The sequence below is a fragment of the Suricata suricatta genome, chromosome 8 (assembly GCF_006229205.1).
Source record: "Suricata suricatta isolate VVHF042 chromosome 8, meerkat_22Aug2017_6uvM2_HiC, whole genome shotgun sequence".
NCBI classification, from domain to species: Eukaryota; Metazoa; Chordata; class Mammalia; order Carnivora; family Herpestidae; genus Suricata; species Suricata suricatta.
The window spans coordinates 32,303,051-32,328,925 of NC_043707.1; the positions used below are offsets into that span (position 1 = coordinate 32,303,051).

The 25,875-nt window shown below is 46.9% G+C and overlaps 1 protein-coding gene across 1 annotated transcript in view; it reads right to left on the reverse strand.

The window, feature by feature from the left end:
• Positions 1-3,772: 3,772 nt before the first annotated feature.
• The window catches only part of LOC115298402 (myosin-16), a 65,580-nt gene continuing 43,477 nt past the window's right edge, over positions 3,773-25,875 (reverse strand). Inside the window, exons 32-44 of the mRNA XM_029947156.1 lie at positions 24,745-24,872; positions 23,718-23,914; positions 21,729-21,861; positions 19,993-20,209; positions 17,492-17,628; positions 17,295-17,398; positions 12,981-13,173; positions 11,875-12,078; positions 10,558-10,683; positions 9,375-9,545; positions 8,561-8,761; positions 7,364-7,595; positions 3,773-4,153 (exon numbers count right to left, since the gene is read on the reverse strand). Coding sequence (XP_029803016.1) covers positions 7,395-7,595; positions 8,561-8,761; positions 9,375-9,545; positions 10,558-10,683; positions 11,875-12,078; positions 12,981-13,173; positions 17,295-17,398; positions 17,492-17,628; positions 19,993-20,209; positions 21,729-21,861; positions 23,718-23,914; positions 24,745-24,872 — 2,012 coding nt within the window. The 3' untranslated portion in view covers positions 3,773-4,153; positions 7,364-7,394. The remainder of the gene's footprint in view (positions 4,154-7,363; positions 7,596-8,560; positions 8,762-9,374; positions 9,546-10,557; positions 10,684-11,874; positions 12,079-12,980; positions 13,174-17,294; positions 17,399-17,491; positions 17,629-19,992; positions 20,210-21,728; positions 21,862-23,717; positions 23,915-24,744; positions 24,873-25,875) is intronic.

The following is a 25,875-nucleotide window of genomic DNA, read 5'->3' on the forward strand; positions in this document are numbered from 1 at the left end:
TTTATCTTCTAAGGCTGGGCTGGGTGCATCTCCTGTACCTAACCCCATAGTAGCCTTTCTAATTGCTAAACTCCTATAATACACTTTCCCCCTTGGTCTAAATGCCTGGTTATTATTTTGCTGCCTATATTTAAATTTTTTTTTCAATGTGTGCAGAGAAAAGCTTTATGGAATCAGTGCTCCAAAGCTGCAGGGTACAGTTTTCAGTAGTCTAAGCCAGGGTTCAGGAAGTAGAAGGAAGAATAGTCCCTTATAATAGCGAACAGGTTTCCTTCCAGTCTTGGGGTTTTACTGGAACTCGAGGTTGGCCTTTTCACAACAGATCTCCAGGCCCAGTTCCTTGTAGCTTATGACTGGAAGGGTCAAGGGGCCTTTGTGGCGATTTTATGATTTCTGGAAGCACCCAAAGGTGTGTTCCTTGGGAAGACCCAGGCCTGCTGCCTTCCCTACAGGGACCCAGGATTGGTTCACATGTGAGAGGAGGGAGAAGATAATCAGTGAGGGTTTTTTTTGTGTTTTTTATTTTGTGTTTTTTATTTATTTTTGAGAGACAGAGAGAGACAGCGCAAGCAGGGGAGGGCCAGAGAGAGAGGGAGATACAGAATCTAAAGGCAGGCTCCAGGCTCTGGGCTAGCTGTCAGCACAGAGCCCAACACGGGGCTTGAACCCACAAACCGTGAGATCATGACCTGAGCCAAAGTCAGATGCTTAATTGCCTGAGCCACCCAGGCACCCCATATGATCGGTGTTTTTAAATGTACCTGGGATTTGTTTTAATGGGATATGGTAAGACATACAGATATGGAAATGATTGTCATGAGGGAAGTTTCTATACTCACAGACCCATCCCTAGAAGCAGAAGCATGGCACGTCATGCCACTCGAGCCATGTGGGAAACCCCAGGGTAGGCCAGGAGGGAATGCGTGCACACAAATCTTTATTGTGGTTTCATGGGAAGGAATGGGTGAGGCAAGGTGAGCAGGTTTATGATTGGCTACTTTGAATAATGTCATTGGGTTCTGTAATGTAGGAGCTGTTCCTAGTTGTCTGGTATCAGGCCCTGGGATGATGAAGGCAGAGGAATATTGCCTCCTAGAATATGAGAGCTAGGCAGAGGAGGCGGTTTGGAGCATGGGCTCTGGATTGGTTAGTCTGTAGGAAAGTCATTTTGCTATCTATAAGACTGACTAGCCCTGGGAGAGGCTGTGTCTCCTTGGTCAGAGAGGCCCCAGATGGCAGAGTATTAAAAATACAGAAAATAAGAATGACTGCTGGGTGGATCAGTTGGTTGAGTGGTCGACACTTGATTTCAGCTCAGGTCATCATCCCAGGGTAGTGGGACTGAGCCTCATGTCCGGCTCCACGCTAAGCTTGGAGCCTGCTTAAGATTCTCTCTCTCTTTCCCTTTCCCTCCAGCCACCCCCTCTGTCCCTCTCCCCCACTCATTCTCTCTCTTTCTCTCTCAAAAAACAAATACAGAAATAAGAAAAAACAGTTCATATAATCAGTGATACAGAATTTAACAGCCTTGAAAGCTAGCCTAAAACATTTAGCAAAACCATTTGAATAGTCATTTTTCCATTTACTCTGCAATACCTGGTGGCAGTGCCCTTATTTTTGTCATCATGGATTCTAATTAATGTTACTATTCTGCAAAGCCATAGATTATATCCTTTTAGGCCTTCACGCCATTCTGAAATTACAAAAACAGCATGTGTGGCAAAGTGAAGTCCATTTTCTCATAAATACTGGGTCAAAGACCTTCCCTCATTCTACTCAACAAAGAATGTTTAGCTCTGCCATTAACTGAATGGTCTTGGGCAAGTCACGAAGCCTGTCTACATCTGTTTCCTCTGTCTCCCCTGCCCTTCCCCCGGGGAAGTGAGGAGCTGCTCTGGAATTCTCCAGCGGAGGGTGGGGGAGACCACCAGTAGACTATCCACCAGGAAACAATAACAAGGTCTTACAACTTTGTGGAATTCCCCTTGCATTTCTCCAGCAAAAGGCTTGTTGCTGTAAGCTGCTGGACTGATAGGCCAGGCCTGGCCTCTCTCCGGAGATTGAGTGTTAAATCCTAAAGAATGCTGGAAGAAACTTGGCAAGTGTCTAAGTGTTATGCATAATAGGCTCTGTGCCAGGTTATCTTGTTTAAACTTCACATTCCTAAGAGGCAGATACTACTGTTATTCCTCATTTAATAGTTGAGAAAGCAGGAGGTGAGATAGGTTAAGTTGTGCATGGTCTCACTACTAAGAAAATGGAAACCATATTTATCTGACTTCAAAGTATAAGAACTAACTTCATGTAATTACAGAGGTGAAGAGTAGATCAAAATTAGGGCAAAATACAGGAGACATTTTGGTTCAATATTATTCTGAACCATGAATGTCAGTCAAAACTGCAATGGGCTGCCTTTTTTTTTTTTTTCTCACTGGAAGGGTTCAGGTACAAGTTGGGTTAAAATTTTTTTCAAGGATTTTATAGAGGGGAATCTCCAATTGACTGAGAGTTGGACTAGACACCCTCTGAATATCCCTTTGAGCCTTAAAATTCCGATAAGTGTAATTCTATCGGACTTTCAGTGTGTAATGTATTGTGTAAAGTGCTATGATTTGTCTCCCTGGAAATTCACACACAGCCATTGGAGACCCCACCGCCGGAGGGCAGTGTCTCCATGTTTGATCCATTTGCACAGGAGGAACCAAGTGGTTCCCTCTGGAGCTGTCTAGAGAGAGCTCTCTAGAGAGAACCAGCACTGAGATGGGCCAGTGTGAAGAGGGAGAGGGAGTCACCAATGGAATGTTAATATCCCTTCCTTTACCAGCTGAATACTGGTTTCTGTGTGCCAGGGGACTGGAGAGAAGTCAGGGTGCTGAAACTCGATGGGAAGATGCCATTTCCAGGGAGTTGGGGAGAGGGGTGCTGAGGGCTGAGCACTGGCAAGGAGCCATCACCTTGGTCTCCTCCAATCCTGCACTCCAAAGACTAGGAAAGGGAGGGGAGGAACAGGGTTGAGAATGTTAAAAGGTGACAACGGAAACCCTTTCATACTTGGGGAGGTTGAAGGACCCAGGCATATTCAGCCTGGAGAAGAGAAATCTTGGAGGGACCCTGAGAACGTGAGAACTGTCTTCAGCTGAGGTTGTTAGGCTGGGTCTTAGATACCAAAACCAGTGTTAAAAAAAAAAAAAAAAGATACCACTAGAGGGCAGGTCTCAGCTTGATTTAAGGAAGAACTTAAATCTTGATTTAAGGAAGAACCTGTCCGTGTCAGATGCCAAGGTAGAGCATGTGGGGGCCTCATGGGCCGTTAGCCTGCATGGATCTTAACATCCCTTCAGGGATTCTGTAGCTTTCTCAGCTTTACAAGACCTAGTTAGTCCTCCTTTCTCTGAACACCCTTTCACCAAGACTGCATAGTTTTCATGGATTCCAATAGAAATAAAAGAGTTGGGGAGAGTGAGTGAGGCAAATCATGAGAGACTTTTGAATGCTGAGAACAAACAGGGCTGAAGAGGGAAGGGGTAAGGGGTGATGGTCATGGAGAGGGGCACTTGTGGGGAAGAGCACTGGGTGTTATATGGAAACCAACTTGGTAATAAACTATATAAAAAATAAAGAGTGAACTTTAAAAAAAGGAAAGAAATAAGCCTGTGAGTTAGGATATAGGGATAAAACAGAATTCTGACATAGTGTAAAAATTATCTTTGGGTTCGGAAGCCTTAGAAAAATAAAATTTCTTCACTTACAAACAATCTCCAGTCTATTTTTTATGTTTCTTTTATTTAAACTGCATTGGGACATTACAGTTGTCCACATGAGGAATTATTAAAAGAAAACAGCCAGGTCACACAGACATTACGTGTTCCGTCCTTGACATGAACATGTAGGATCTCAACTGAAACAGACTCACGTTACTGTTACCCAAGTGTTTGCACTTCTCGACACAGCCTCAGAGAAGCCACACTAGTTTTACTTCCTCTTATGCCTGGGCATTTACATCCCTCAAATCTTTCCCCCACAGCTATCTTTATTCTGTAGCACCTCTTTTGGCTTCTACTTTCCTTTGCCTAGTAAACATTCTCAGGATACCCAGTTTTCTGCTTTCATATATTTTCCCTCTCAGTGGTCTGCTGTTGAGTTCTGTATCACCCTGGAAGAAGAAAGAGAGAGAGGTTGAGAAAATCCTTATGGACCAGAGTGCCAGGAGTTCTGGCATCACTGCCTCCTTCTTAATAGAAAGACAATGTCCCCAGGATGCCTCCCTTCCTCACGACGGACATTATTGGGTCATGGCTGGTTCATTCTGCCTGAGGACTCTACACAGGCCATCGAGAGGGCTGGAGTGCCATCCCCTGGGATAGAGTGCTCACCACGAGCCCGCCTGTGGTGTCTCATGAGGGGCTGGCAGGCTTTTGCCACTGTGAAATGTCTTCCCAAGAAAGAAAAGCTACTGCTCATCACATCCCACACGTGGATTTCAAAAATTAGCAACATTTCCTCATGGAAATTATGGAACACTCACACCCAGCCGGGCCCTTCACAGCCTCGTGCATGCCAGGGCTTCTAGCTCGGTCTCCTACCCTGTTTCTCTCCCCTCCTCCTGAGCTCCTCTTCTCTAGCCATGCTGTTTCCTTGTATGAATCCAGCCTGCACTGTGGGCATGTGAATTCCGTCTGGAATTCTCTTCTTTCCTTCTCTAGCTGGCGAGGAATCAGTTTTACCTATTCTTTTTAATTTCCATTAAAAAGTTTTGTTTTTTCTCATTTATTTTAATTAATACCAGAAACTAATACTTTTATAAAATACATTGATCATGCATTTGGATGTCATGGCAGTATCAGTTGTTATAAAAGTTTCTGAAAACTTTTCAGTTTTTGTGCTTTTGTTGTGTTGGGCAGGTGACAAATACGGACCACTCATGGAGTGGCACCGCTTAGGCTTTTCTACGGTCACATCCTCCATGAAGCTGCTCCACCCAGCCACCTCAGGTTAAACCAGTCACTCTCCCCTGTGATCCTCCCCGGTGAGAGGCAAACACGGCATCTCAGAATATTTGCTCACAGCCCTGTGGTGATGGGTGCTTCTACCTGTCCACCAGATTCCGAGCTCTGCTAGGCAGGGCGTTCTTCCTTACTCATTATTCATCTCTGTGTCTCAGAGTCCAGACCTAGCCCCTGTTCAGAATTTGGTCAGTATTTGTGGGACTGAATTAAAGCCACTTTGGAAAACTAAACTCTTGTGGGGGCTTGGCTCAGGGTTGACCCATGTACTGGTTTGCTTATGACATCTCATGGCTACTGAGGGCATATCAAGCCCTGTGACCAGCAAGGGAGATGGGAGAAAAGAGCCTCATCACCTCTGGGTGCTTGTTGGCAGGACTATGGCCTTGTGATATGGAGACAGAGCGGTTGGACGTGGACCAGCAAACCCCAGCAATTAACAGTCACCAAGCCAGGGCAGAGGATCTGTTTTACGAGATGGCTAATACTGGAGACTAAGACTTTGCAGATGGAAGGACTGAAATACCTCCTGAGTCTGGGTGATGAGTAGTAACCCCCCCCACGTGAGAGTTCAACAGAAGGGACCCCTTTCAGGTTTTTGCCCTGAAAGGAGATGGCTATATGTTAATTGTAGGACCCGTCCAGAGGCAAGCCTCTGGTTTCCTTAACTTCCTGAGCTAACCATTACTTAAGAATTAGAGAATTAAGAAAAAGATTGTTTACTATCTTTTGTTCCTTCCCTGAGCAAATGGTAAGAAAAGGCTCAGCTTGAATTCAAAGGCCAATGGGGTTATCACTTTAGACTAAAACTCTAACTGACCCATAACTCTCTAACTGAGAGAGAGCTGTGAGTGAGTGGGGAAGTGTACCCTCACTGTGGTGCTGATTCACCCAGATATTCGAACACAAGGCCAGAAGAAAATTCCCATAATCCATGGGGGTTGAACCATTGGTACATTGAAACTTCAGGCCCCTTCCCTCCCAACCTAAACCAAGTCCTTGATTAATCCTAAACAGAGGGCAGCCTTATCAGTCTCCAGAGTAATTAAAATAAAAGACCATTTGCCTTTCCATAGCACAGGGCTTGTATGACCATGAGCAAGTCATGGAACTTCTCTGATCTCATTTTCCTCACGTGGCAAATGGAGAGATTTATATATCTTCTTATCATAGGGTAAATAAGATGGCAAAAAACATTACCATGTGCCTGGTTCTGATAAAAGGAGGAAACACGTCTGTTCCCTAGCTCTGTGTTTCTGTAAGGGGAGATTTCTGCTACAACGTTGGTTTTAACACACGTGATCATACATGTGATCACTGTAGGGGTGAGGGACACCACAGATGCTGGGCCCACCTCCGTAGCTTCTACTCAGTAATTATAAACTGAAGTATAATAATTTGCTTTTCTAACAACTTCCCAGGTGATGCTGGTAATGCTGCTGGGCAGAAGGACCACATTTGGGGGGGAACCACTGCTCTAGAATCATGTTCTTGACCTTTCTCTTCATCTTTCCCTTGCTCCTCTCATGGGAAGAGGAATGATTTATTCTGTGTTTGGAAGAAGGAGCCAAGATGAACCCCATCTGGCCTCTCCTTTTGGATCTGCCTGTAGAGTTGATGAATTTTGGTCATCTGTCCCCTTGGAGTGAGGGTTGGTCCTTATGGAGCAGGGCTGTGGTTGATCAATTCTTCAGATACCTTTAATTCTGGAGTAAAACACAAGGATGCCCAGGTTGGACACCCATTAAATTCTCAATCTAGAATTGTAACATAATAAAACTAGCATTTTGACCTTTTTTGCTTCCTATACCTTTTTTGTCAGCTGATTCTGAATTAGAGAAAATAAGAAAGGACTGGGTTTTTTTTTACATTGTCCCCCTGGGGGACATAATTAATTAAATAGTTATTATGATTTCCTTAATGTTAGAAACCTAAATTCAACCAGTACTGACGAAATCCTCAGGAATAATGATATTGTGGGGATGTGAGAGATGAACACACACTGCCCGTAGCTTGCAAATGTCCCTGTGGTTCTCTAGTGAAACAAGCTATGGCACCTGTCTGCCAGACTTAGTGTCAAGTGGCATCAGACATGGAGCCTGCCTTCACGGAGCTTCCACCCAGACAGAGAAGCATCATAACCACTGGCACCCGCGTCACAGGTGGAGCACACTTGCCCGAAGGCTTTGAGGGTCCAGAGAAGGAGAGGGAAGTGTTGCAGCTGAAGGGACGGGGTGCTTTGCAGTTGCTGCTGCATGAGACCAGGACCTGACAGACTGGAAAGCAGAGGAGTTGGAAGGAGCAAAGCAGGAGCAGGGAGGATAAGCTTGGAGTGTGGGTTTCGAGAGTGGAGTCCATACCTAGTGGCTGTGGGCTGCAGCATGGCGTGCCTCATTCCTCAGAGAGGGTTTTGGAGGAGCCTGTCTTGGACACCTGGATGATCTCCACAGAGGTGATGCCCTTGCCTGCCACGCGGTGTCTGGTGCGCAGCTTGTTCAGGGCGGTCTCTGCCATGCCAGCCCGCTCCTCCGCGTCATCCAGCTCATGCACCGTCTTTCTGTAGCGCGCCAAGGTCTGGTTGGCCTGCTCCTCCTGTGGCAAAGACACGGTGGAAAATAGGGTGTAAACCTGGCTTGTCCTGGTGAAATGTGCATCGTTACCAGTTCTACACAGACACTTGGGAGTCCAGTCTTTCCATACTTTTAGTTGATTCTTTTTTGGCCTTGACATCCATATTTCTAAATAAAATGTGCTAAGTTGCTGCTTCTATAATTTGTAGTTTTAGGGCTTAGCTACTGGTGCCCCACTATGAAAGGTGTGGATTTAGCATTTTTCCCCAGCCCCCAGCATACATTTCTCATCCCCTTGTCTTCCCAATAGAGTCACAGTCCTATTTCAGTTAGAATCATACAAATTGTAAGCCTAGTCTTTATTGAGCCTTTTGGGAAAGGCACTGGTTGTGCGGGTGGCTGATGGACTCCGAGCGGTAGTCCCAGAACTGGCAGCAAATGACGACGGAGTCAAGGATCTACGCCAGGGTCGGGTGGGGGCCTGCTGGCGCTGGTGGGTGGACGTGTGATCTAGGGTTGAGGCTTGAAGCCATCATTTGCTAACCTTCGACTTTGATTTTAACATTTACTAACCTGACAAATATCCCACTCTGCACTGTATCCTCACCAGTGAAACAGACCAAGAAGATCAGTGTTCCTGCTTTGTTTTGGAAGGACCAAAGAAGGGAAGGGTCTTGTGTTTAACAGTCTGAGCAGGAGAGAGAAGTTATCCTGGCAGAGGCCACCAGGGGCGGTGGAAGCAGGACAAAGGTAGCAAAGACTTTTCCCTGCTTTTAGATCACACCTTACAGTGGGTGCCTTAGGTAACACAGGTATTCGTTTTCTACGTGTTCTTGTCCCCAGTGTGTGGTGTCCAGTCCACTTACGAAGCTCACAGGGGCTGTCTTTGGCCAGGGCTCAATTCCTTCTGTGTGGTTAATGCTAACCAAGTGCCGAGACCTGGGCTAGGAAGGGAAGGCACATTAGAGACACGTGGCGAACACCCACCGCCTCTTCGATCTGCCGCTTGTAGACCTTCAGCTTGTTCTGCAGCTTCTCCACCAGCTCCTGCATGCGCTGGTTGGTCTTGTGGTCCTCCTCTGTCTGGAAGACCAGCTCTTTGAGGCGGCGCTCATTCTTCCGCAGCGTCTTCACTGTCTCCACGTGCCGTTTTTGCTCACCGTCCAGCTCTGTCTCTAGTTCCTTGATCTGAGGGAGGAAGAGAGGGACATGGCTGTGAGAATGCAGGTTTTTGAACTTGAGAGCTCAGTGGCCTTGGGTGGGGACATCATGTGGCATTGTCCATCCACTTCTTCCCCAGAGAAGAGTAGGCAAGCCCTGGACGGGAGGGTCAGAGGGTTCTGCCCCTCATGGGCCTGCTGTGGTGGTCAGAGGGGTCCCCTTCCCTGAGCCTCACATTTCCTTCTCTGGAAGGTGGGTTAGGCAGGGGCCTGACAGGGTCACTGAACCTCCTGGGCCCCTCTAGCTCAGACACCCCGTGGGTAAAGACCAAGTCTGGTTTTAAGTAAGTTGTAAAGGAGGAACAGTGTTGGAAACAGAGACTGGGAACAGAGACAGAAGAAGAATCCTGGTAACTGCCCGACTTGGGGGCACATTCTGGGGGAAAGGTGACGGGAGGAGAAGGAAGAGGAGAGACCTATGTACAAATAAATTACAGGTCTCATCTCATTTTCCTTTCCCTTCCTAGCATCTGAATAATCCAGTTTCTCATCAAGCACCAGACATGGTGTTTTTGGGAAAAGGCCCCTGCCCAACCCGTCTCCCTCCTCTCCCTCCTGGTCCAGCTCGGAGTCGCCCTCACCCTGGCTTCCAGTTTCATGATCGTGCGCTTCCCTCCTTTCAGAGCCAGCTGCTCAGCCTCCTCCATCTTGGCCTGCAAATCTTTGATGGTGATCTCGTAGTTCTTCTTGATTTTCTCCAGGTGCATACAGTGATCCTGCTCTTGCCGGAGCTCCTCAGCCATGCGGGCAGCCTGCGGGAGGGGAGCAGAGCGGGGACTGGAGCTGGGTTTCCATGCTTTTGAGAGATGAGGGACCTTGTCCTCCCATCTCCAGAGGACCATGGTTGACAAGGAGACCCTCGATGATGTGCTGCTGGGTTTTGGTGGAGGGGGTGGCTCCTGTGTCTCTCCGAGTGACAGGGAGGAGGCAGGCTCGTGCGCTCACCACCAGGCCCCCCAGTCCCACAGACTCTCACCAGCCTGGGGCTCTCCAGCCACTCTTTGCTGCCTCCTCCATGAGGGGCACAGTGCAGAGGCTGGGCAAAGTGCAGATCTGGAGGAGGAAGTTGAAGGTCTGTGTGCAGCCCCTGTGTGGCCCTCAGCAAGTCATTTTACCCTCTGATTCTTGCATTCATTTTACAAGTATTCATGGGAGATCTACATGCAGGGTATGAGTCTGTTCTCTCGAGACCCAACACCAAATAAGACCTGCAATGGTCCTGAGCTCCTGGCATTTCAGCCAAGTGCAACGAGCCTGGCAATAGCATCTGTATTCCCTCATCTTTAAAGTGGGGTGTATGGTAACTGCCACTCAAGGTCGTGTGAGTCATCAAAGGGAAAGACGGGCAAGACCGCTGGCAGCACGTCTTGCCGAATACGCCCCTGAGCACCAGGGCATGGCTCCCATCTTGCTTTCACTCACGCTTCTCCGTAGGCTGCTGTAATGCTCCTCTTTGCCAAAAGATCTGCCCAGGAAAGCCCACTTTCAATATCTCCTTTGACCCATGTCCCCAGGCCTCACGCTCTGGTCTCTCACATGGTCGTGTATAGCTTGTAATTACGTCTTACTTGTATATGTTTGGCTTTTCAGAAAGGCCTCCAGACTCCTCAGAACAAGGACCACAACCCTACTGGCAGAGCGCTGGTGCTGCACAGTGACCCTTGAGGGGAGAAGGTGGCCTTCCCTGCTGACGGTGGCCTGGTCCTCCGTAGGTAGCCCAGGCCAGGCCCCCTCCCACCAGCACTGGGCAGCATGCACACTCACGTCAGTCATGGCTTTCTTGGCCCTCTCATCGGCAGAGCGGAACTCACTGATGAGTTCCTCATGCTCATTGGAGATGCGCTGAACGTCTGACTCCAGCTTGCGCTTGACCACCAGGAGGCTTTGGTTCTGGAAGAGAAAATGAAGACCTTGCCAGGCGCCAGAAGTCTGCACAGCCCTTCTTGTGTCCAGGAAAGAAAAGCAACTCATACTGGCCAAGCCCCCAATAGGAAATGGCCCTGGGCCCCCTGCTTGAGGTAAGAGTCTTTCCCTGCATTTTTCTCTGTGTTTTAGAGCAGAACTTGTACCACAAGGAGTCCATGAATAACATCATTCTGGCCTGGGGTGGGAGGCAGGTCTAGAACGATCCTGAACTCAGAGCTGGGAAAACCCAGGTTCAACTCCTGGTACTTCTACCTATGTGGATAAATTCTTTACCTCTAGGCTTGGGTCTTATTTCTAAAATGGGGTTGTGATCCCTGTATGTCCCATGCACATTTTTTTCTTTTGGTGAATTCACATGAGATGCTAAGTAGGAATTAAGCTGTGCTCGCAAAGGATTGCACTGTAAGCAGTATTGGTGTTACCATTGGTAGTAGATGGGGGTCCCCATCATTGACCACGGATAAGTCACTCAACTCTCTGGGCCACTGTTTTTCATTTGTAAAATGAACGTCAGACTTTGTTTTTATTTATTTATTTATTTATTTTAAGTAGGCTCCACACCCAGCAAGAAGCCTAATTCAGGGCTTGAACTCATGACCCAAGATCAAGACCTGAGCTGAGATTAAGAGTCAGGCACTTAACCAACTAAGGCACCCAGGTATCCCTAGAATTTGGAATATTCTAGATCCCTTCTAGTTCTGAAGTTCTGTCCTCAGCTACACTGAAGGTAATGGTGATCCTTAAAATTGGCTAAATCAACAGAATCTTCTGAGGAATTTAGATTAAAAAGCTTTGATATCTGGAGTCCCACCTCAGACCAGATTCTGGATCAGAATCTCCAAGGGAGAGAGAGTCTGGGAGCCTGTCTTTGAAAGCTCTGTGCGACAATGTATATGTAGTTCCCACACTGTGTGTGCACTAAGCGTGGCTAAGATGGCATATTTCGTGTTACAGGGTTTTTGTCATAACAAAAAAAGTCTCTGCAGGTGAGTTCTGAGGATTTCCCAAGTGGGGACACCATCTGGCTTTGAGTTTTTGAGGGAGCCCATAGGGTTTGGGCACCATCCTGGCCCTGCCCCCGCACCTCAAGTGTGAGGTGTGAGTCTGCATAGACCCCCCCCCCCCCCCCCCCCAACCAGGAAGCCGCCATCCTACCTGGACGTTGACCTCGTTGTGCCGCTCGGTGATCTCTACCACCTCCTGCTCCAGCAGCTTGCGGGAGCGCTCGCTGCCCTCCAGGCCCGAGCGCACCTCCTCCAGCTCTGTCTGCAGCAGGCTCAGGCGCCGCTCCTGCAGGTTGTACTGCTCCCGCAGCTCCTCGTGCTGCCGGGCATCCTCGTCCATCTGCACCTGCAAGTCCTGGGGGGACAAGAGGACCCGGCCTGAGCCCATCTCCGCGGCCCAGGTATGGTCTGGGCTCAGCAGGGAGCGGGGCTGGGGAGTTGGAGGCCACAGAGGAAGAGAGTAGAAGGTATCTACCCTGGGGGAGTTCCCAGTCTGGTTGAGCCTAGCTGGTCAGGGCCCAAGTGTCCCCAGGATTTGTCCAGTGGGAGGTTACCATAAGGTCAAGGCTTTTCTGATGACAGAGCACCTGGTGTTTCCAGCAGGGTCTTTTCACCGAGGCCTTCCTCAATGATCTTGACCATTACATCCCCCCTGGCTAAACCACATCTCCCTTACCCTTCTGGTTATTTCTCTATAGCACTTATAACCATTTTTAATACTATAACTTTATTTATTTGTTTATTGTTGATCTGCAGGAATGCCTGTTTTATGTTCATTCTTGTACCCCTAGCACCTAATACAGTTCCTGTGCTGGGCTGGTCTCCAATAATATGTGTGTTAAATGCATGGATCCAGCTATAGATGCTTTAAAGACCGATGACAGCAATAAAGGAAGAACTCAACTCTGTTTGTGTTTATTTCTTAAGATGAGTGGTGGGCATATGAGTGTTTACTATGTTCTTTATTTTTCTGTGCCTGAATTCACTTGTAATAAGTCAAAATGATTTTAAAAACCAAGACAGGCTCAACTTTCTGATTTCCTTCTTTCTTCCCTCTTTTCAGTGATCCAGGATATAGACTTTGGTGGTTGGGGCCTCTCATATAGACAATCGTCATGTGTCCTCCCTAGACTGCCAGGCACCCCATGCTGTCACTTTCACGCTTTTCTCCAAGCTGCAGACATGTGTGAAGTTAGCTTCCTGGAAGTCTGCGAGCTTGGGGGTGCCCTACTTTGTGATTAGGTGCCAGATTGCTACCTTGATTTGCTGTTGCAGCCTTTTCAGGGTCTTTACAAGTTCACTGTTGTTCTTGTTGGCATGGTCCAGCTGGATTTCCATCTCATTCAGGTCCGTCTCCATCTTCTTCTTGAGCCGAAGTGCCTCTGCCCGACCCTTGGCCTCTGCCTCCAGGCTGGCCTGCAGGGACTCGATTGCCCGCTGGTGGTTCTTCCTGCAAGTTCAAGCAGAGAAGTCCCCTGCATACTGGGCCCACTCGTCAGGCAGTGCTAAACCTCCCTAGTTAAGAGATCTGTCAGCATCAGCATGCATACGGCCACCATATTTGAAGAGCACTGTGCTTTGGGAAAGGACACAGAAGATCAATGTTTACCTCGTGTCTCTTATGATCTCAATTTATTTAACATGCAGAACAGCCCTGCAAGGAAACTGAGGCTCCAAGATGTTGAAAAACATGCCAAAGGTTTAGCCCATGATGGAGACAGGATTCAAACCCAAATGCTAGCCAGTTTTTTAAATTAAAAAATGTGAGCTTTGACTATTCAAGTCAGATTTATGTCTCTCTTTAAAACAGCAGTCATTGGTTGATTGTATTTGTTTAGTTATATTGTAATCAGTATAATGAACATTTTCATAAAACCCTCCATAGAAGACTTGTGGAGGTAATTTAGATGTTCAAAAAATATTTGTTTCATTGAGGGAAAATAAATGGCCAGCATGTAAAGATCCTGTCACCTGCCCCTTGCTTGTGGTGTTTGCCTGTGCTCCACCCCTAAACAGCTTCTATTGTGTAGGCACATTGCTGGATTTACAGCACTTGGAGATGTATTCAATTTCTAGACATGGGAGAAAGTATCATGACATTCTCAAGACTGAACAAAATTTTTATTCATTTTGACTTTAAAAAATAAATACAAGAAAAAAACTATAAAGGGCGTTTAAAAAAAATAAAAAAGGTCTAAATAATTGGAAGGACATTCATGTTCATAGATCAGAAGACGTAATATTGTTAAGGTAGAATTCAGTGCAATCACTATCAAAATGCCAGCTGACTTCTTTGCAGAAATTGACAGGCTGATCTTAAAATTTATATGGAAATATAAAGGACCCAGAATAACCAAAACAATCCTGAAAAAGAACAGGTGGAGGACTCACATTTCCCAATTTCAAAGCTTACTACAAAGCCACAGTATTCAAGACATTGTGGTCCTGACATAAGGATAGACCTATAGAGTAATGGAATAGAATTGGGAATCCAGAAATAAACCCAGGCCAATTCATTTTCAACAAGGATGCTATTACCATTCAAGGGGGAGAGAGCAGTCTTTTCAGAAAGCAGTTCTGGGACACCTGGATATCCACATGCAAAAGAATGAAGTTGGACCCCTACCAACCTTATACAAAAATTAAAATGGATTGACAACCTAAATGTAAGAGCTACAACTATAAAACTCTTAACTCATCTAGGAAAAATAGGCAGGAATCGTTGTGACTAAATTAGGCAAAGAGTTTTTTAGATATGACACCTAAAATACAAGCTACCAAAGAAAACACATACATTGGACTTCATCAAATTAAAAAACATTTGTGCTTCAGAGGGTATTATTGAGACGTGAAAATGCAACCTAGAATGGGTGAAAATATTTGCAAATTACGTATCAGATAAAGGATGGGACTAGTATTCAGAATATATAAAGAACTCTTACAACTCAACAATAAAAAGACAGCCTAGATTTTAAAATGGACCAAGGACTAGAATAGACATTTCTCCAAACAAGATATATAATTGGCCAATAAGCACATCAAAGATGCTCAGCAGGGGTGCCTGGGTGACTCAACTGGTTAAGTGGCAGACTCTTGATTTCGGCTCAGGTATGAGCTCACAGTTCATAGGTTTAAGCCCTGCATCAGGCTCCGGGCTGACATGTTCTCTCTCTCTCTCTCTCTCTCTCTCTCTCTCTCTCTCAAATAAACTTAAAAAAAAAACCAAAAGGTGCTTAGCATCATTAGCTATAATGGAAATACGGTTCTAAACCACAGTGAGATACTACCTCCCATCCACTAAAGTGGCTAGGATAAAAAAAGGTAATGATAAATGTTGGAGAAGATCTGGAGACACTGCAGGCCTTATATCACTGAGAATGTAAAATAGTACAACTGCTTTGGGAAAGAATCTGACCATTCTTCAAAAGTTAAACACAGAGTAAACATACTACCAGAACTTCTTTTCCTAGGTACATACCTAAGAGAAACATAAAACTTGCCTATCTACACAAAAACTTGTTTATGGATGTTCATAGTGGCATTATCCATAGTAGCCAAAAGGTGAAAACAACCCAAATGTCCATCAACTGATGAATAAACAAAATGGGATCTGTCCAAACTATGGCATACTATTCAGGAATAAAAATGAAATAACACCTGCTTCAACATCGATAAAGCTTGAAAACATGATGCCAAGTGGAAGAAGCCAGTCACTAAGGACCACATATTGTAGGATCCCATTTGTGTGGAACGTCCAGGATGGGCAAATCCAGAGAAAGTTGGAAAGTTGGAAAGTTTCCATATTAGTTGTTGCCTAGGGCTGGGAGTGAGGGTGGTGGGGAGAAATGGGGCAAGACTGCAAAAGGATATGGGGTTTCTTTGGATGAAAATGTTCTAAAATTTAGTGATAATTGCACAACTGAAAATCATGGAAGTTTTCCCTTGCCATGGGCGAACTGTATGTAAATTATATCTCAAATCTGTTGCAAATTCTCTCCCCACCACCCCCACACATGCCACATAATGGCATGCAGCTAGATATTTAGGGTTTAGCCCAATGGCTGTGGAGTCATGGGGCTTCTCCCTCCAGTAGGAGTGATTGTAGGGGATGTTGTAAACTCAGGAAGCAACAGTGCAGGAAGATTTCAGGCAGGCAATTTAGGCAGGATGCCAATGTGGACAGTTGCAAATGTGTTGATCTTCTCAGAATCACAACAAATCATATTTCTGCAAACGAAAACTTAGTGCTGAGTCCAAAACTTTCTTGGAAACTCAAGCACCAACAGTGGACACTGAATTAAAAAGAAATCTCCAAAGCCAGCACGCTTTGGCACCCCAGCAAATTGATTCCTTTCCATGATGCGGTGGATGTCTTCTGAGAGTTCGTGAATGTTCATAGTACCTTATATCTGTGTGGCTTTGCGTGTTACAGGGTACCTTCATATTTACCATCTCAGTTATCTTCACCACCCTCGAGAGTGGTGACAAGAAGCTGTCATCATTCACATCTGTTAGACGGAGCAACTGCATCCATCTCACAGGGGAATTTTCTAATTTTTTTATTGTGGGAAAATACGCATTACATAAAATGTCCTTTGTTAACCATTTTTAAGTGCGCAGTTCTGTGATATTAAATACATAGATCATGCTATCCTTCCACTGGCACCACCTGTCTCCAGAACTCTTCATCTGGTAAAACTGAAACAGTGTCCCCATGAAACACGAACTCCTCAATAACCCTCTTTCCCCCGGCCCCTGACGACTACTGTTCTGCTTCCTGTTTCTGTGATTGTGACTTCTCTAAGTACTTCCTCCTTTAGGTAGAACCATGCGGTATCTGTCTTTTGGTGACTGGCTTTTTTCACTTAGTTATAATGTCCTCAGAGTTCACCCATGTTGTAGCATGTGTCTGAAGTTCCTTCCTTGTGAAGGCTGAATAAAATTCTGCTGTGTGTAGAGACCATATTTTGTTTATTCATTCTTTCGTCAGTGGACTTGGGTTGCTTTCATGCTGCAACTCTTCTGAATGATGCTATGAACATGGTGTACAAATATCTCTCTGAGACCCTGCTTTCATTTTTTTTTCCTGCTTTCATTTTTTTGGGGTGAATACTCAAGAGGTAGAATTACTGCATCATATGGTAATTCTATTTTAAATTTTTTGGAGGAGCCTCTATACTGGTTTTCACATCGGCTATACCATTTTACATTCCCAGCAACAGTGTACAAATGTTCTAGTTTCTCTACACCCTCACCAACACTTGTTATTTCTTGTGTTTTGGATAGTAGCCATCCTAATGGGTGTGAGGTGGTATCTCATGGCATGAGCATCTTTCCATGTGCTTATTGGCCGTTTGTATATCTTCCTTGGAGAAATGTCTATTAAAGTCCTTTGTCCATTTTTGGATTATTATTATTATTATTATTATTAATTACCCCATGGGGTTTTGTGATCACCAGAGTGCTATATTTGAGAGTATTCACTTAAATCGCCCAAAGTTGCATGACTAGTACGTGGCAGAGACCCAATCAATGCTACTTAGTCAGCCTCCCATCACCTCAGCCCCATACCTTGTAGCTTCAAATTCTTCTTCTTTCTCGTGGATTCTCCGGTCTATGTCGGCTTTAACCTGAGCCAATTCCAGCTGAATTCGAATCACCTTGCTCTCTTCAACCTGCCAGGAATATAAACATCAGTCTTTCTGGCCAAGGAGGTGCACGGTTCCTGGCCAAGGGTCCAGCCTCCAAGGTGATGGCCGCATGGTTACCTCCAGGGAAGACTCCGCTTCCTCCAGGGCCACCTGGAGTTCTTCTTTCTCAATCTCCAGTTTTTTCTTCAACTTCTGCAGCTCATGCACACTCCGTCCTCCCTCACCCAGCTGATCAATCAGTTCCTTTATCTCCTCTGAAAAAGGAATATTCTCATTAATAAGGCACATGAGGACCCCCAGCTTCCCAGGGCCATGGCATGTGGCACAGACATTCCTACACCAGGGCAGAAGCAGGCACTCCTAGCCTCACTGTATCCAAAGAGAAGCAATATACTCCCAAGTCATAGACTCATGGAGCATCAGGGCTTGGGCATTGGAGAACAGTGAAGTGAGTTCAAACTCCTCATTTTACAGATGAGAGGCTGAGGCCCAGGGGAGAGTGGGCAAGCACTGAGCAGCTTGGGGGCCAGTGCCCAAGACTCCGTAGGCCTGTTAGGCCTAAACTCCAGGCCTTCCTTTTTTCAGAGATGCCCTTTCTCCCCTTCTGCCTCCCCGCTGCCAGGTCTGAAAACCAAGAAAAGGTGGGAGGAGTAGAGCCTTTCTGAGTTCCTTCCTCAGTTGGGAGACCTCTCTGTTCCCCACCCAGCACCTTGGAGCAGTCATAAATCTCAGCCTGAGAAATGAGACTACCTTGACTAATCTGTAACCAAACTCCATTCCTACATCAAACTTCCCTGAGTTCAGAGCAATCTCATTTAATCCAGGCTCTCTCCCTGCCTGGGTTTCTAAGTTCCAGGTAGAGTGGAGAGCACTAGGGGGCATCATCTAAGTCTCAGCTGTTGGGGTCTACCTATGCTGATGTCACAGACACACTCATAGCCCACATGACTTCCTGCCGCCTGTCCTGGACATAGTGACTATTTCCAGAACATTCTCCACTGCTCTGCTCTGGGACCACAAGGAATGCTATGATGCTTCCTCACACCCTCTCAGCCCAAGTAAACTCCTTGGCCATTCTCCATGGCTCCCATCAGGCTGGGGCTACTTATTTTTTTTTAAGTTTTAAAGAATATTTATTTTTGAGAGAGAAAAAGAGTGCAAACGGGAGAGGGGAAGAAAGAGAGGGAGACAGAGAATCTGAAGCAGGCTCCAGGCTCTGAGCCGTCAGCACAGAGCCTGATGCAGGGCTTGAACTCATGAACTGTGAGATCATGAGCTGAGCCAAAATCAGACGCATAATTGACTGAGCTACCCAGGGGTCCTTGGCTGGAGCTACCAGCCAGGTGAGGTGCATATTCCTCTGCTCTTAACCTCCATGTTATCAGGGAGCTTCCTCATTTGCACCAGGAGCTGGGAGTGAGATGGGAGTTAGGAGAGGAGGCATGGCCCTGGGACCTTCACAGAGCCTAATCATCACCACCCCCCGCCCCTATTTTCTGTCCTCTCCTAGTCCAGGCAACCTTAATCTTGGTGTTCGGGTTGTTACTCCCCTGTCTTAACTCACGTATTTATACTTAAGTCCTTTAGTATTCACACGTTTGAGATTACAGAAGCAGAGCCTGTGTACCTCACATGCTGGGACTCTTTTTATTTTTTAATGTTTTTTAAAAATTTATTTTAGAGAGACAGTGTGAGCAGGGGAGCGTCAGAGACAGAGGGAGACACAGAATCTGAAGACAGCCTCCAGGCTCTGAGCTGTCAGCACAGAGCCTAACGTGGGGCTCAGACCCACAAATCGTGAGATCATGACCTGAGCCGAAGTCGGACGCTCTACTGACTTAGCCACCCAGGCGCCCCTCATGCTGGACTCTTGAGATTATCCCCTGTAGGCTGACAGCTCCCCAGGGAGGGGCTCGGGACCTTGGGCAGGTTTGGGGGACAACCAGGGACCATCCGCTTCTACTCTATGTTGCAGTGATCCTGTATCAGGCACATAACCTGAACTGAGGAAACCCTACATTGACTGAGATTTTTGCTGCTCAGCAGAACAGGGACCCCAGAAATAGTTCTTAAAAAAAAACTGACCTCTCTTACACAACTGATTTGTGGTTAGAAATGTGTACTGCCATAAAAACTTACTAATATAGTCAAATCTCTGTATAGCAAAATGTTCTCCAACAGATAGGGTCCATTTTTCAAACAACATCCAACAGAATGGAATTCTAGCATGAGACTCCTATATGTAAGAAATATTACATGTGTGTGTATATTATGTACAGATGATAGATGTAAGGGCTCAATGCATATAATCTGTGGAGCCCTCATTTCTGCCAGCTACCCTACTCAGGATTTTACACATTTTATCTTATTCCAACTCTCAACTTTACAAGGAAGGCATTATTTCCCCAATTTACAGACGAGGAAACTGAGGCACAGAAAGGTTAAGTAACTCACCTGCTCGAAGTCCTGTTGCTGAATGCCCAAGTGCTTCTGCAAATTGCTCACCAGGCAGTCGACATTTATTGTGTGTACCTACTATGTGCCAGGCACTCAAACCTGTGATGTGCTCAGGAGGAGGAAGGCCCTGTCTGCGTCTTTGTCCCTGCCCTCAGACTCACCCTGCAGAGTCTTGTTCTCCTTCTTCACCGACTCAAGGTGCTCCAGGGACTCCTCATAGGCGGTCTTGATCTTGAAGCTCTCGGTCATGTACATGCGGCACTCCTTCTGCGCGCTGTCCACCTCCACCTGCAGCTCTTCACACTTCTGCTGCCACTCAGCCAGCATCTTGTCGAAGAGCCGCTGCTTCTTGTCCAGGGCAGCAGCTGCAGCATTGGCCTGGGGACAGGTGGGGATGTCTTCATGGGTTCTGACTCTCCAGGCCCTTCCCCTGCTTCTGTTCTCCTCCCTGACTTCCCCAGCCCTCCCCAGTAACTCTGGTGACCACGGATTTCTTGGGGATTGGGATATAATTCAAGATTTATAGCACAAGCACAGGACAAGGAGCCTGGAAAGAGTTACTTTTCAGTTCTAAAACTCCTACTACTAGATGTGTGACCTTGGGTAGTCCATCTTACCTTCCCAGGCTAGGATTTTCTTAGGTGTACCATGAGGGATCTGGGCCACGGTGGCCTTCCCAAATTTGTAACATTCACCTAACCCCCCCATATTTCTCTATGACTTACTAATACCTGTTACACGTCACTGTCCAACTCAGAGATGGGTTTGGTGTTATTTTTCTTGTGAAACAAAACTGATTCTTCTCAGACCTTATTTTTCATAGACCTTTGCTCCTTTTCATAACTGTCCAGCAGCTATGTATTTATTTTTTTAATGTTATTTATTTTTGAGAGAGAGACAGAGTGCAAGCTGGGGAGGGGCATAAAGAGAGTGAGAGAGACATAGAATCTGAAGCAGGCTCCAAGCTTTAAGGTGTCAGCCAGAGCCCGATGTGGGGGTTGAACTCATGAACTATGAGATCATAACCTGAGCTGAAGGCGGATGCTTACTTGACTGAGCCACCCAGGCGCCCCAGCAACTATGTATTTATTATTGTGCAATACTGGATTTTGTAAATTTCTACTTAATTTCTTAATTTTGGAGGAGCACAATCTTTTCAGGTTTTGGGACTATTTTCCTGAAGCCTCTCACAAGGATATGACCCTCTGCCTACGTGTCTCTGACCATTAGCATGAAGCAACCTGAAACACCAAGACCAGGTTGCTGTGTGCCCGTGGAAATCTTATTTCATTTGGCTGAAGACTGGCAAGTCAGTCTGAACCAGGGATGCAAACAGGAATATTTAGCCACATAAAGTGTGTGATGTGTGGTGTGTGTGAGGGAAGGGGAACAGAGACAAAGTCTCCATGAGTTCCTGGGACTAAGTTTTGTCCCCACCATAGACCTATTTGACTAGTGACCTGTTGGGCATTAAGATCACAGAATTATGAGTATACAAACACAATTTCAGGCAGGAGCCTGTGTCCAGTGGGCCTGAATACAGACCTTGTGCTCCATCCTGTTGGACCACCTGTTTTTTCTTGTTTTTTTTTTTTTAATGTTTTTATTTATTTTTGAGAGACAGAGACAGTGCGAGCAGGGGAAGGTAAGAGAGAGAGGGAGATACAGAATCCAAAGCAGGCTCCAGGCTCTGAGCTGTCAGCACAGAGCCTGATGCGGGGCTTGAACCCATGAACTGTGAGATCATGACCTGAGCCGAAGTCGGACGCTTAACCGACTGAGCTACCCAGGCGCCCCCTGTTTTTTCTTGTTAAGCCACATGTGACAGTTTCCAACAGCTCCCTGGGGTCCCTTGGACCCAGCAAATAGGCAGCCTTCAGACATTTGACCCCCTGACCTTCTCCAAGTCGATGGTGAGGTCCTCAATTTCTGCCTGGAGTCGCTGTTTATTTTTCTCGAGGGAGGCAGCCCTGGCCTGGGCAGCTTCAGCTGTCTCTTCTGCTTCCTGGAGCCTGGCAGCCAGTTTCCTCCTGTGGGTGAGGGCAAAAGAGGCCATTAAGGAAACATAGGAGTCCACGGTCTGGGGGACTGTGTTTGTGGTCCTGAGCTCTGGTGTCACAGTAGAGAAGATGCAGACAAAATGGAGAGTGTTTAGAGGAAGGCATTCACTGTCCATCTATCCATCCATCCATCTATCCAACAACTGTGTATTGTTTCTACTCTGTCAGGTATCGTTTCAGACATTTGAGAAAGAGCAGTGAATAAAAACAGACTAAGACCCCTGCCCTCATGAAACTTGTGTTCCAGATGGGGGTGAGACCCTTCGGCACAGGTCATGATCTCATGGTTTGTGGGTTCGAGCCCCACGTCAGGCTCTGTGCTGACAACTGCTTTAGATTCTGTATCTCCCTCTCTCTCTGACCCTCCCCTGTTCATGCTGTCTCTCTCAAAAAATAAATAAAAACATTAAAAAAATAATTTAGATGAGGGATAGACCTAGAGACAGAAGCACCATGGAGAAAGTAAAGCAGGGAGGGGGACACACAAGCAGAGGCCAAAGGGAGGAGGACAAGGACCCTGTGGGTATCTGGGGAAGAGGGTCCAGGCAGAGAGAGGTGAGGGGTTCAGATCTGGCATGAACTCTGGGGTGGGACCAGGCAGCTGCTGGCAGCTCTCAGCAGAAAATAGAAAAGGGCCAGAGCTCAGGTGATGGAGGTTATAGGAAGGCAGATTTAGTCTCAATGTATGAAAAGCTCTTTTTTTTTTTTAAAGAGTATACTATGTTTATTTTTTTTAATGTTTATTTATTTTTGAGACAGAGAGAGACAAAGCTTGAGTCAGGGAGGGGCAGAGAGAGAGGGAGACACAGAATACGAAGCAGGCTCCAGACTTCAAGCTGTTAGCACAGAGCCTGACATGGGACTTGAACCCACAAACCATGAGATCATGCCTGAGCCGAAGTCAGACACTTAAGTGACTGAGCCACCCAGGCACCCCCGAAGGGCTTTTGATAAGAGATTTATGTCAGCTGGAGGGCTCTGTGCTTATCACTGTCATGTCACCACAAACGTCCAGGGGGCAGAAGGCACCAGCTAGCAGGCCAGGGTTCCCTCCCTGCCTGGTGCCGGGTGGCTCCCATGCAGGGCTTCCCACGGGCAAGCAAGCCAGCCTGTTCTTCCACAAGAAGGTGGTACCGAGCCATGTTCATGTGTCTGCCCTTAGTTCCTCAGGCCCGTCAGGCAGAGTGTCCACTTCTCTAGTTTGCAAATGAGGAAGAAGGCTCGCAAGATCTGAGGGCATTTACCAGCAGAGTGAGTGTAGTCTGAGTCCTCCCAGCATCACCCAGAGGCCCCACACCTGTGGAAGCTTCCCGAGCACTTTAGGGGCAGAGAAGCCCTGCCTGGAGGTGGAGGGCCCACTCTCGACTTCCTGCAGGAGCCCGAGCACTTTCACACTGAGGACATAGAGATCCTTGAGGATAGAACACGAAGGCGGGCAGTGGATACTTTGCTTAGGGCACAAAGTGGGCTCTCCCATCCAGACACCCTTCTCTTTCACCCCCACTTCATGAGGAGCCTGTGCTCAGGTCATGATGTCACTGTCTGTGAGTTCAAACCCCACCTCGGGCTCTGTGCAGATAGCAAGGAACCTGGAGCCTGATCCGAGTTCTGTGTCTCCCTCTCTCTCTCTCTGCCCCTCCCCTGCTCATACTCTGTTTCTCTCTCTCTCAAAAGTAAATAAACATTAAAAACATTTTATAAAGAGGAGCCTGTGGACTGCCTTCTCCTGGTCATGGCTCTGGCCTCAGCAAGCGGCCGGCATGGTCAGATCCCCAGTGCCACCCACACCCCAGCCTCCCGGCTCTCTGGTGCAGGGCGACACTCACTTGGTCTCCTCTAGCTCCTCGGTCCTCTGGATGGCGTCTGTCTCATACTTGGTCCTCCAGGTGGTCACCTCAGTGTTGAGCTTGGACACGAGGCGCTGCAGCTCCGACTTGCCTCCCTGCTCCTCCTCCAGCTGCTCTTTCACCAGGTCCAGGTCGTGCTTGGTGTTGGCGAGACTCACCATGGCCGTGCTTCGAGACTGCAGGGACCAGCAGAGGCTGTCAGAGGCCCCGCTGGTCTCTACGGACCCCAGGACCATTGCTTAGACATCCGCAGCATTGGATCAACAGCGCAGCAAGTGAAGGGGGAAGAGGACCCCAATTCTGCAGCCCAGACCATCAGGGTTTATTTTCCTTGTTTTGTTCCAATTACTGTCCATGAGGGTATGGGATTTTGTCACTTTCATTTAGTCATACACATAGCATACTACAGTTTTGTAGTCGACGTAAAATATTTTTTTAATTTTTTTATTGATTTTTGAGAGAGCAAGTGAGTGGGGGGTAGGCACAGGGAAAGAGGGGGGACAGAGGATCTGAAGCAGTCTCTGCACAGACAGCAGTGAGCCTAATGCAGGGCTCAAACTCACAAACTGAGAGATCGTAGCTTGAGCTGAAGTCAGATGCTCAACCGACTGAGCTGCCTAGGCACCCCTTTTCTTTTATTAAAGTTTCTTTTTAGTGTTTATTCATATTTGAGAGAGAGACAGAGCAGGAGTGGGGGGGAGGGAAGAGAGATAGAGAGAGAAAGAGAGAAAGAGAAAGAGAGAGAGAGAGAGAGAGAGAGAGAGAGAGAGAGAGAGAGAGAGAATCCAAAGCAGGCTCCAGACTCTGAGCTGTTAGCACAGAGCTTGATGCAGGGCTCAAACTCATGTGCCATGAGATCATGACCTGAGCTGAACTAGGATGCTTAACCGACTAAGCCACCCAGGTGCCCCTAGGCACCACCTTTTATGTTCCTTCTACATCTTCACAACCTGTAACTTTCTTCAGGAAGGTAGCTCTGTCGCTCCCACCCCACCCCCAAACACACCTTGGATTCCTCATCCAGCTGCCTCTTGTAATCATCCACCTGTGATGTCAGTGATGTTTTTATCCTCAGGATTTGATTGAGCCGGCTCTGTGATTCTTCATATTCCCGGCTCAGTTCGCTGTTTTCAGCTGGGCAGGAAGGGGAATGGGAGAAATCCTGGATGAATAATTGCCTCCCTGGCCAGATCCTAAGCTCCCCCAGTGCATTGTTCTCAAAGTACCCAATAGATATGATGACTTGGCCAAATGGGCTGCAAGGAAGAGCAGTGGTGAACCATTCCTGGCCGCCCCAAAATAAGTGAGCTCAGGAGGGAAACAATTATCCAAACACTGCCAGCATCCAGGTGTCTACATGAGGTATGGAGCTCCAAGTAACGAAGTCCCAGCCCCAGCACAGGATCCCGCAAAGAAGCTTGAAGGAAACGGGGGCAGAGAGTGTTTAAGATGTAATTGTCACAGTTCTAGAACCTCTTGTCATCTGTGCACTGATTGTTGAGGCCAGAGGCCAGGAAGACGTGCATGAGCCAAAGAGCATGAACAAGCCCAAGTTCTGCCCTGTAAGTCCTTCTGGTTTTGTGGCAAGTGACCGGGTCTCACTGAGCTTCACTTTTCTTATCCATCAAATGGGCAATATTGATTTTAGAAAGTATTCAGGATGCGGGAAATATGACCAAAGGATGCCGGCGGGTTCTCTGGGGTCACACTAGAACGTGCTCTAGGTGGCCTGTCCGAGGACTGCTCACTTCTCTTAGGGAGTGCCTGTTTGCGAGAGCCCAGCCTCTACAAGGTTAGGTGTTAAGTGAATAGTGATAAATCACAAATTCGTTTTGTCCTGGAGCTGCAAATGATTTCTCTGGTCAAAAACAAAACAAAACCCAGAGGTTGCAGACATCAGCCAGTACTGCCCCTAACTTAGCAAAGTTATTGAAGCCTCCCTTCCGCCAGCTGACTGTGTATCTCTGTCCCTTAAATGCTCCTTGAAGGCAAATTCACCATTTTCTGGCTCCTTATTAGTGACACATGTTTGCTGTTAGTACACAGGCCATGTTTTAAACTGTTTAAAAACTGAATTTCGTCTACCGCCCTTCCTGTTGATCTCACAGGCTGGTTGAGACAACTGATGGGGAAATGC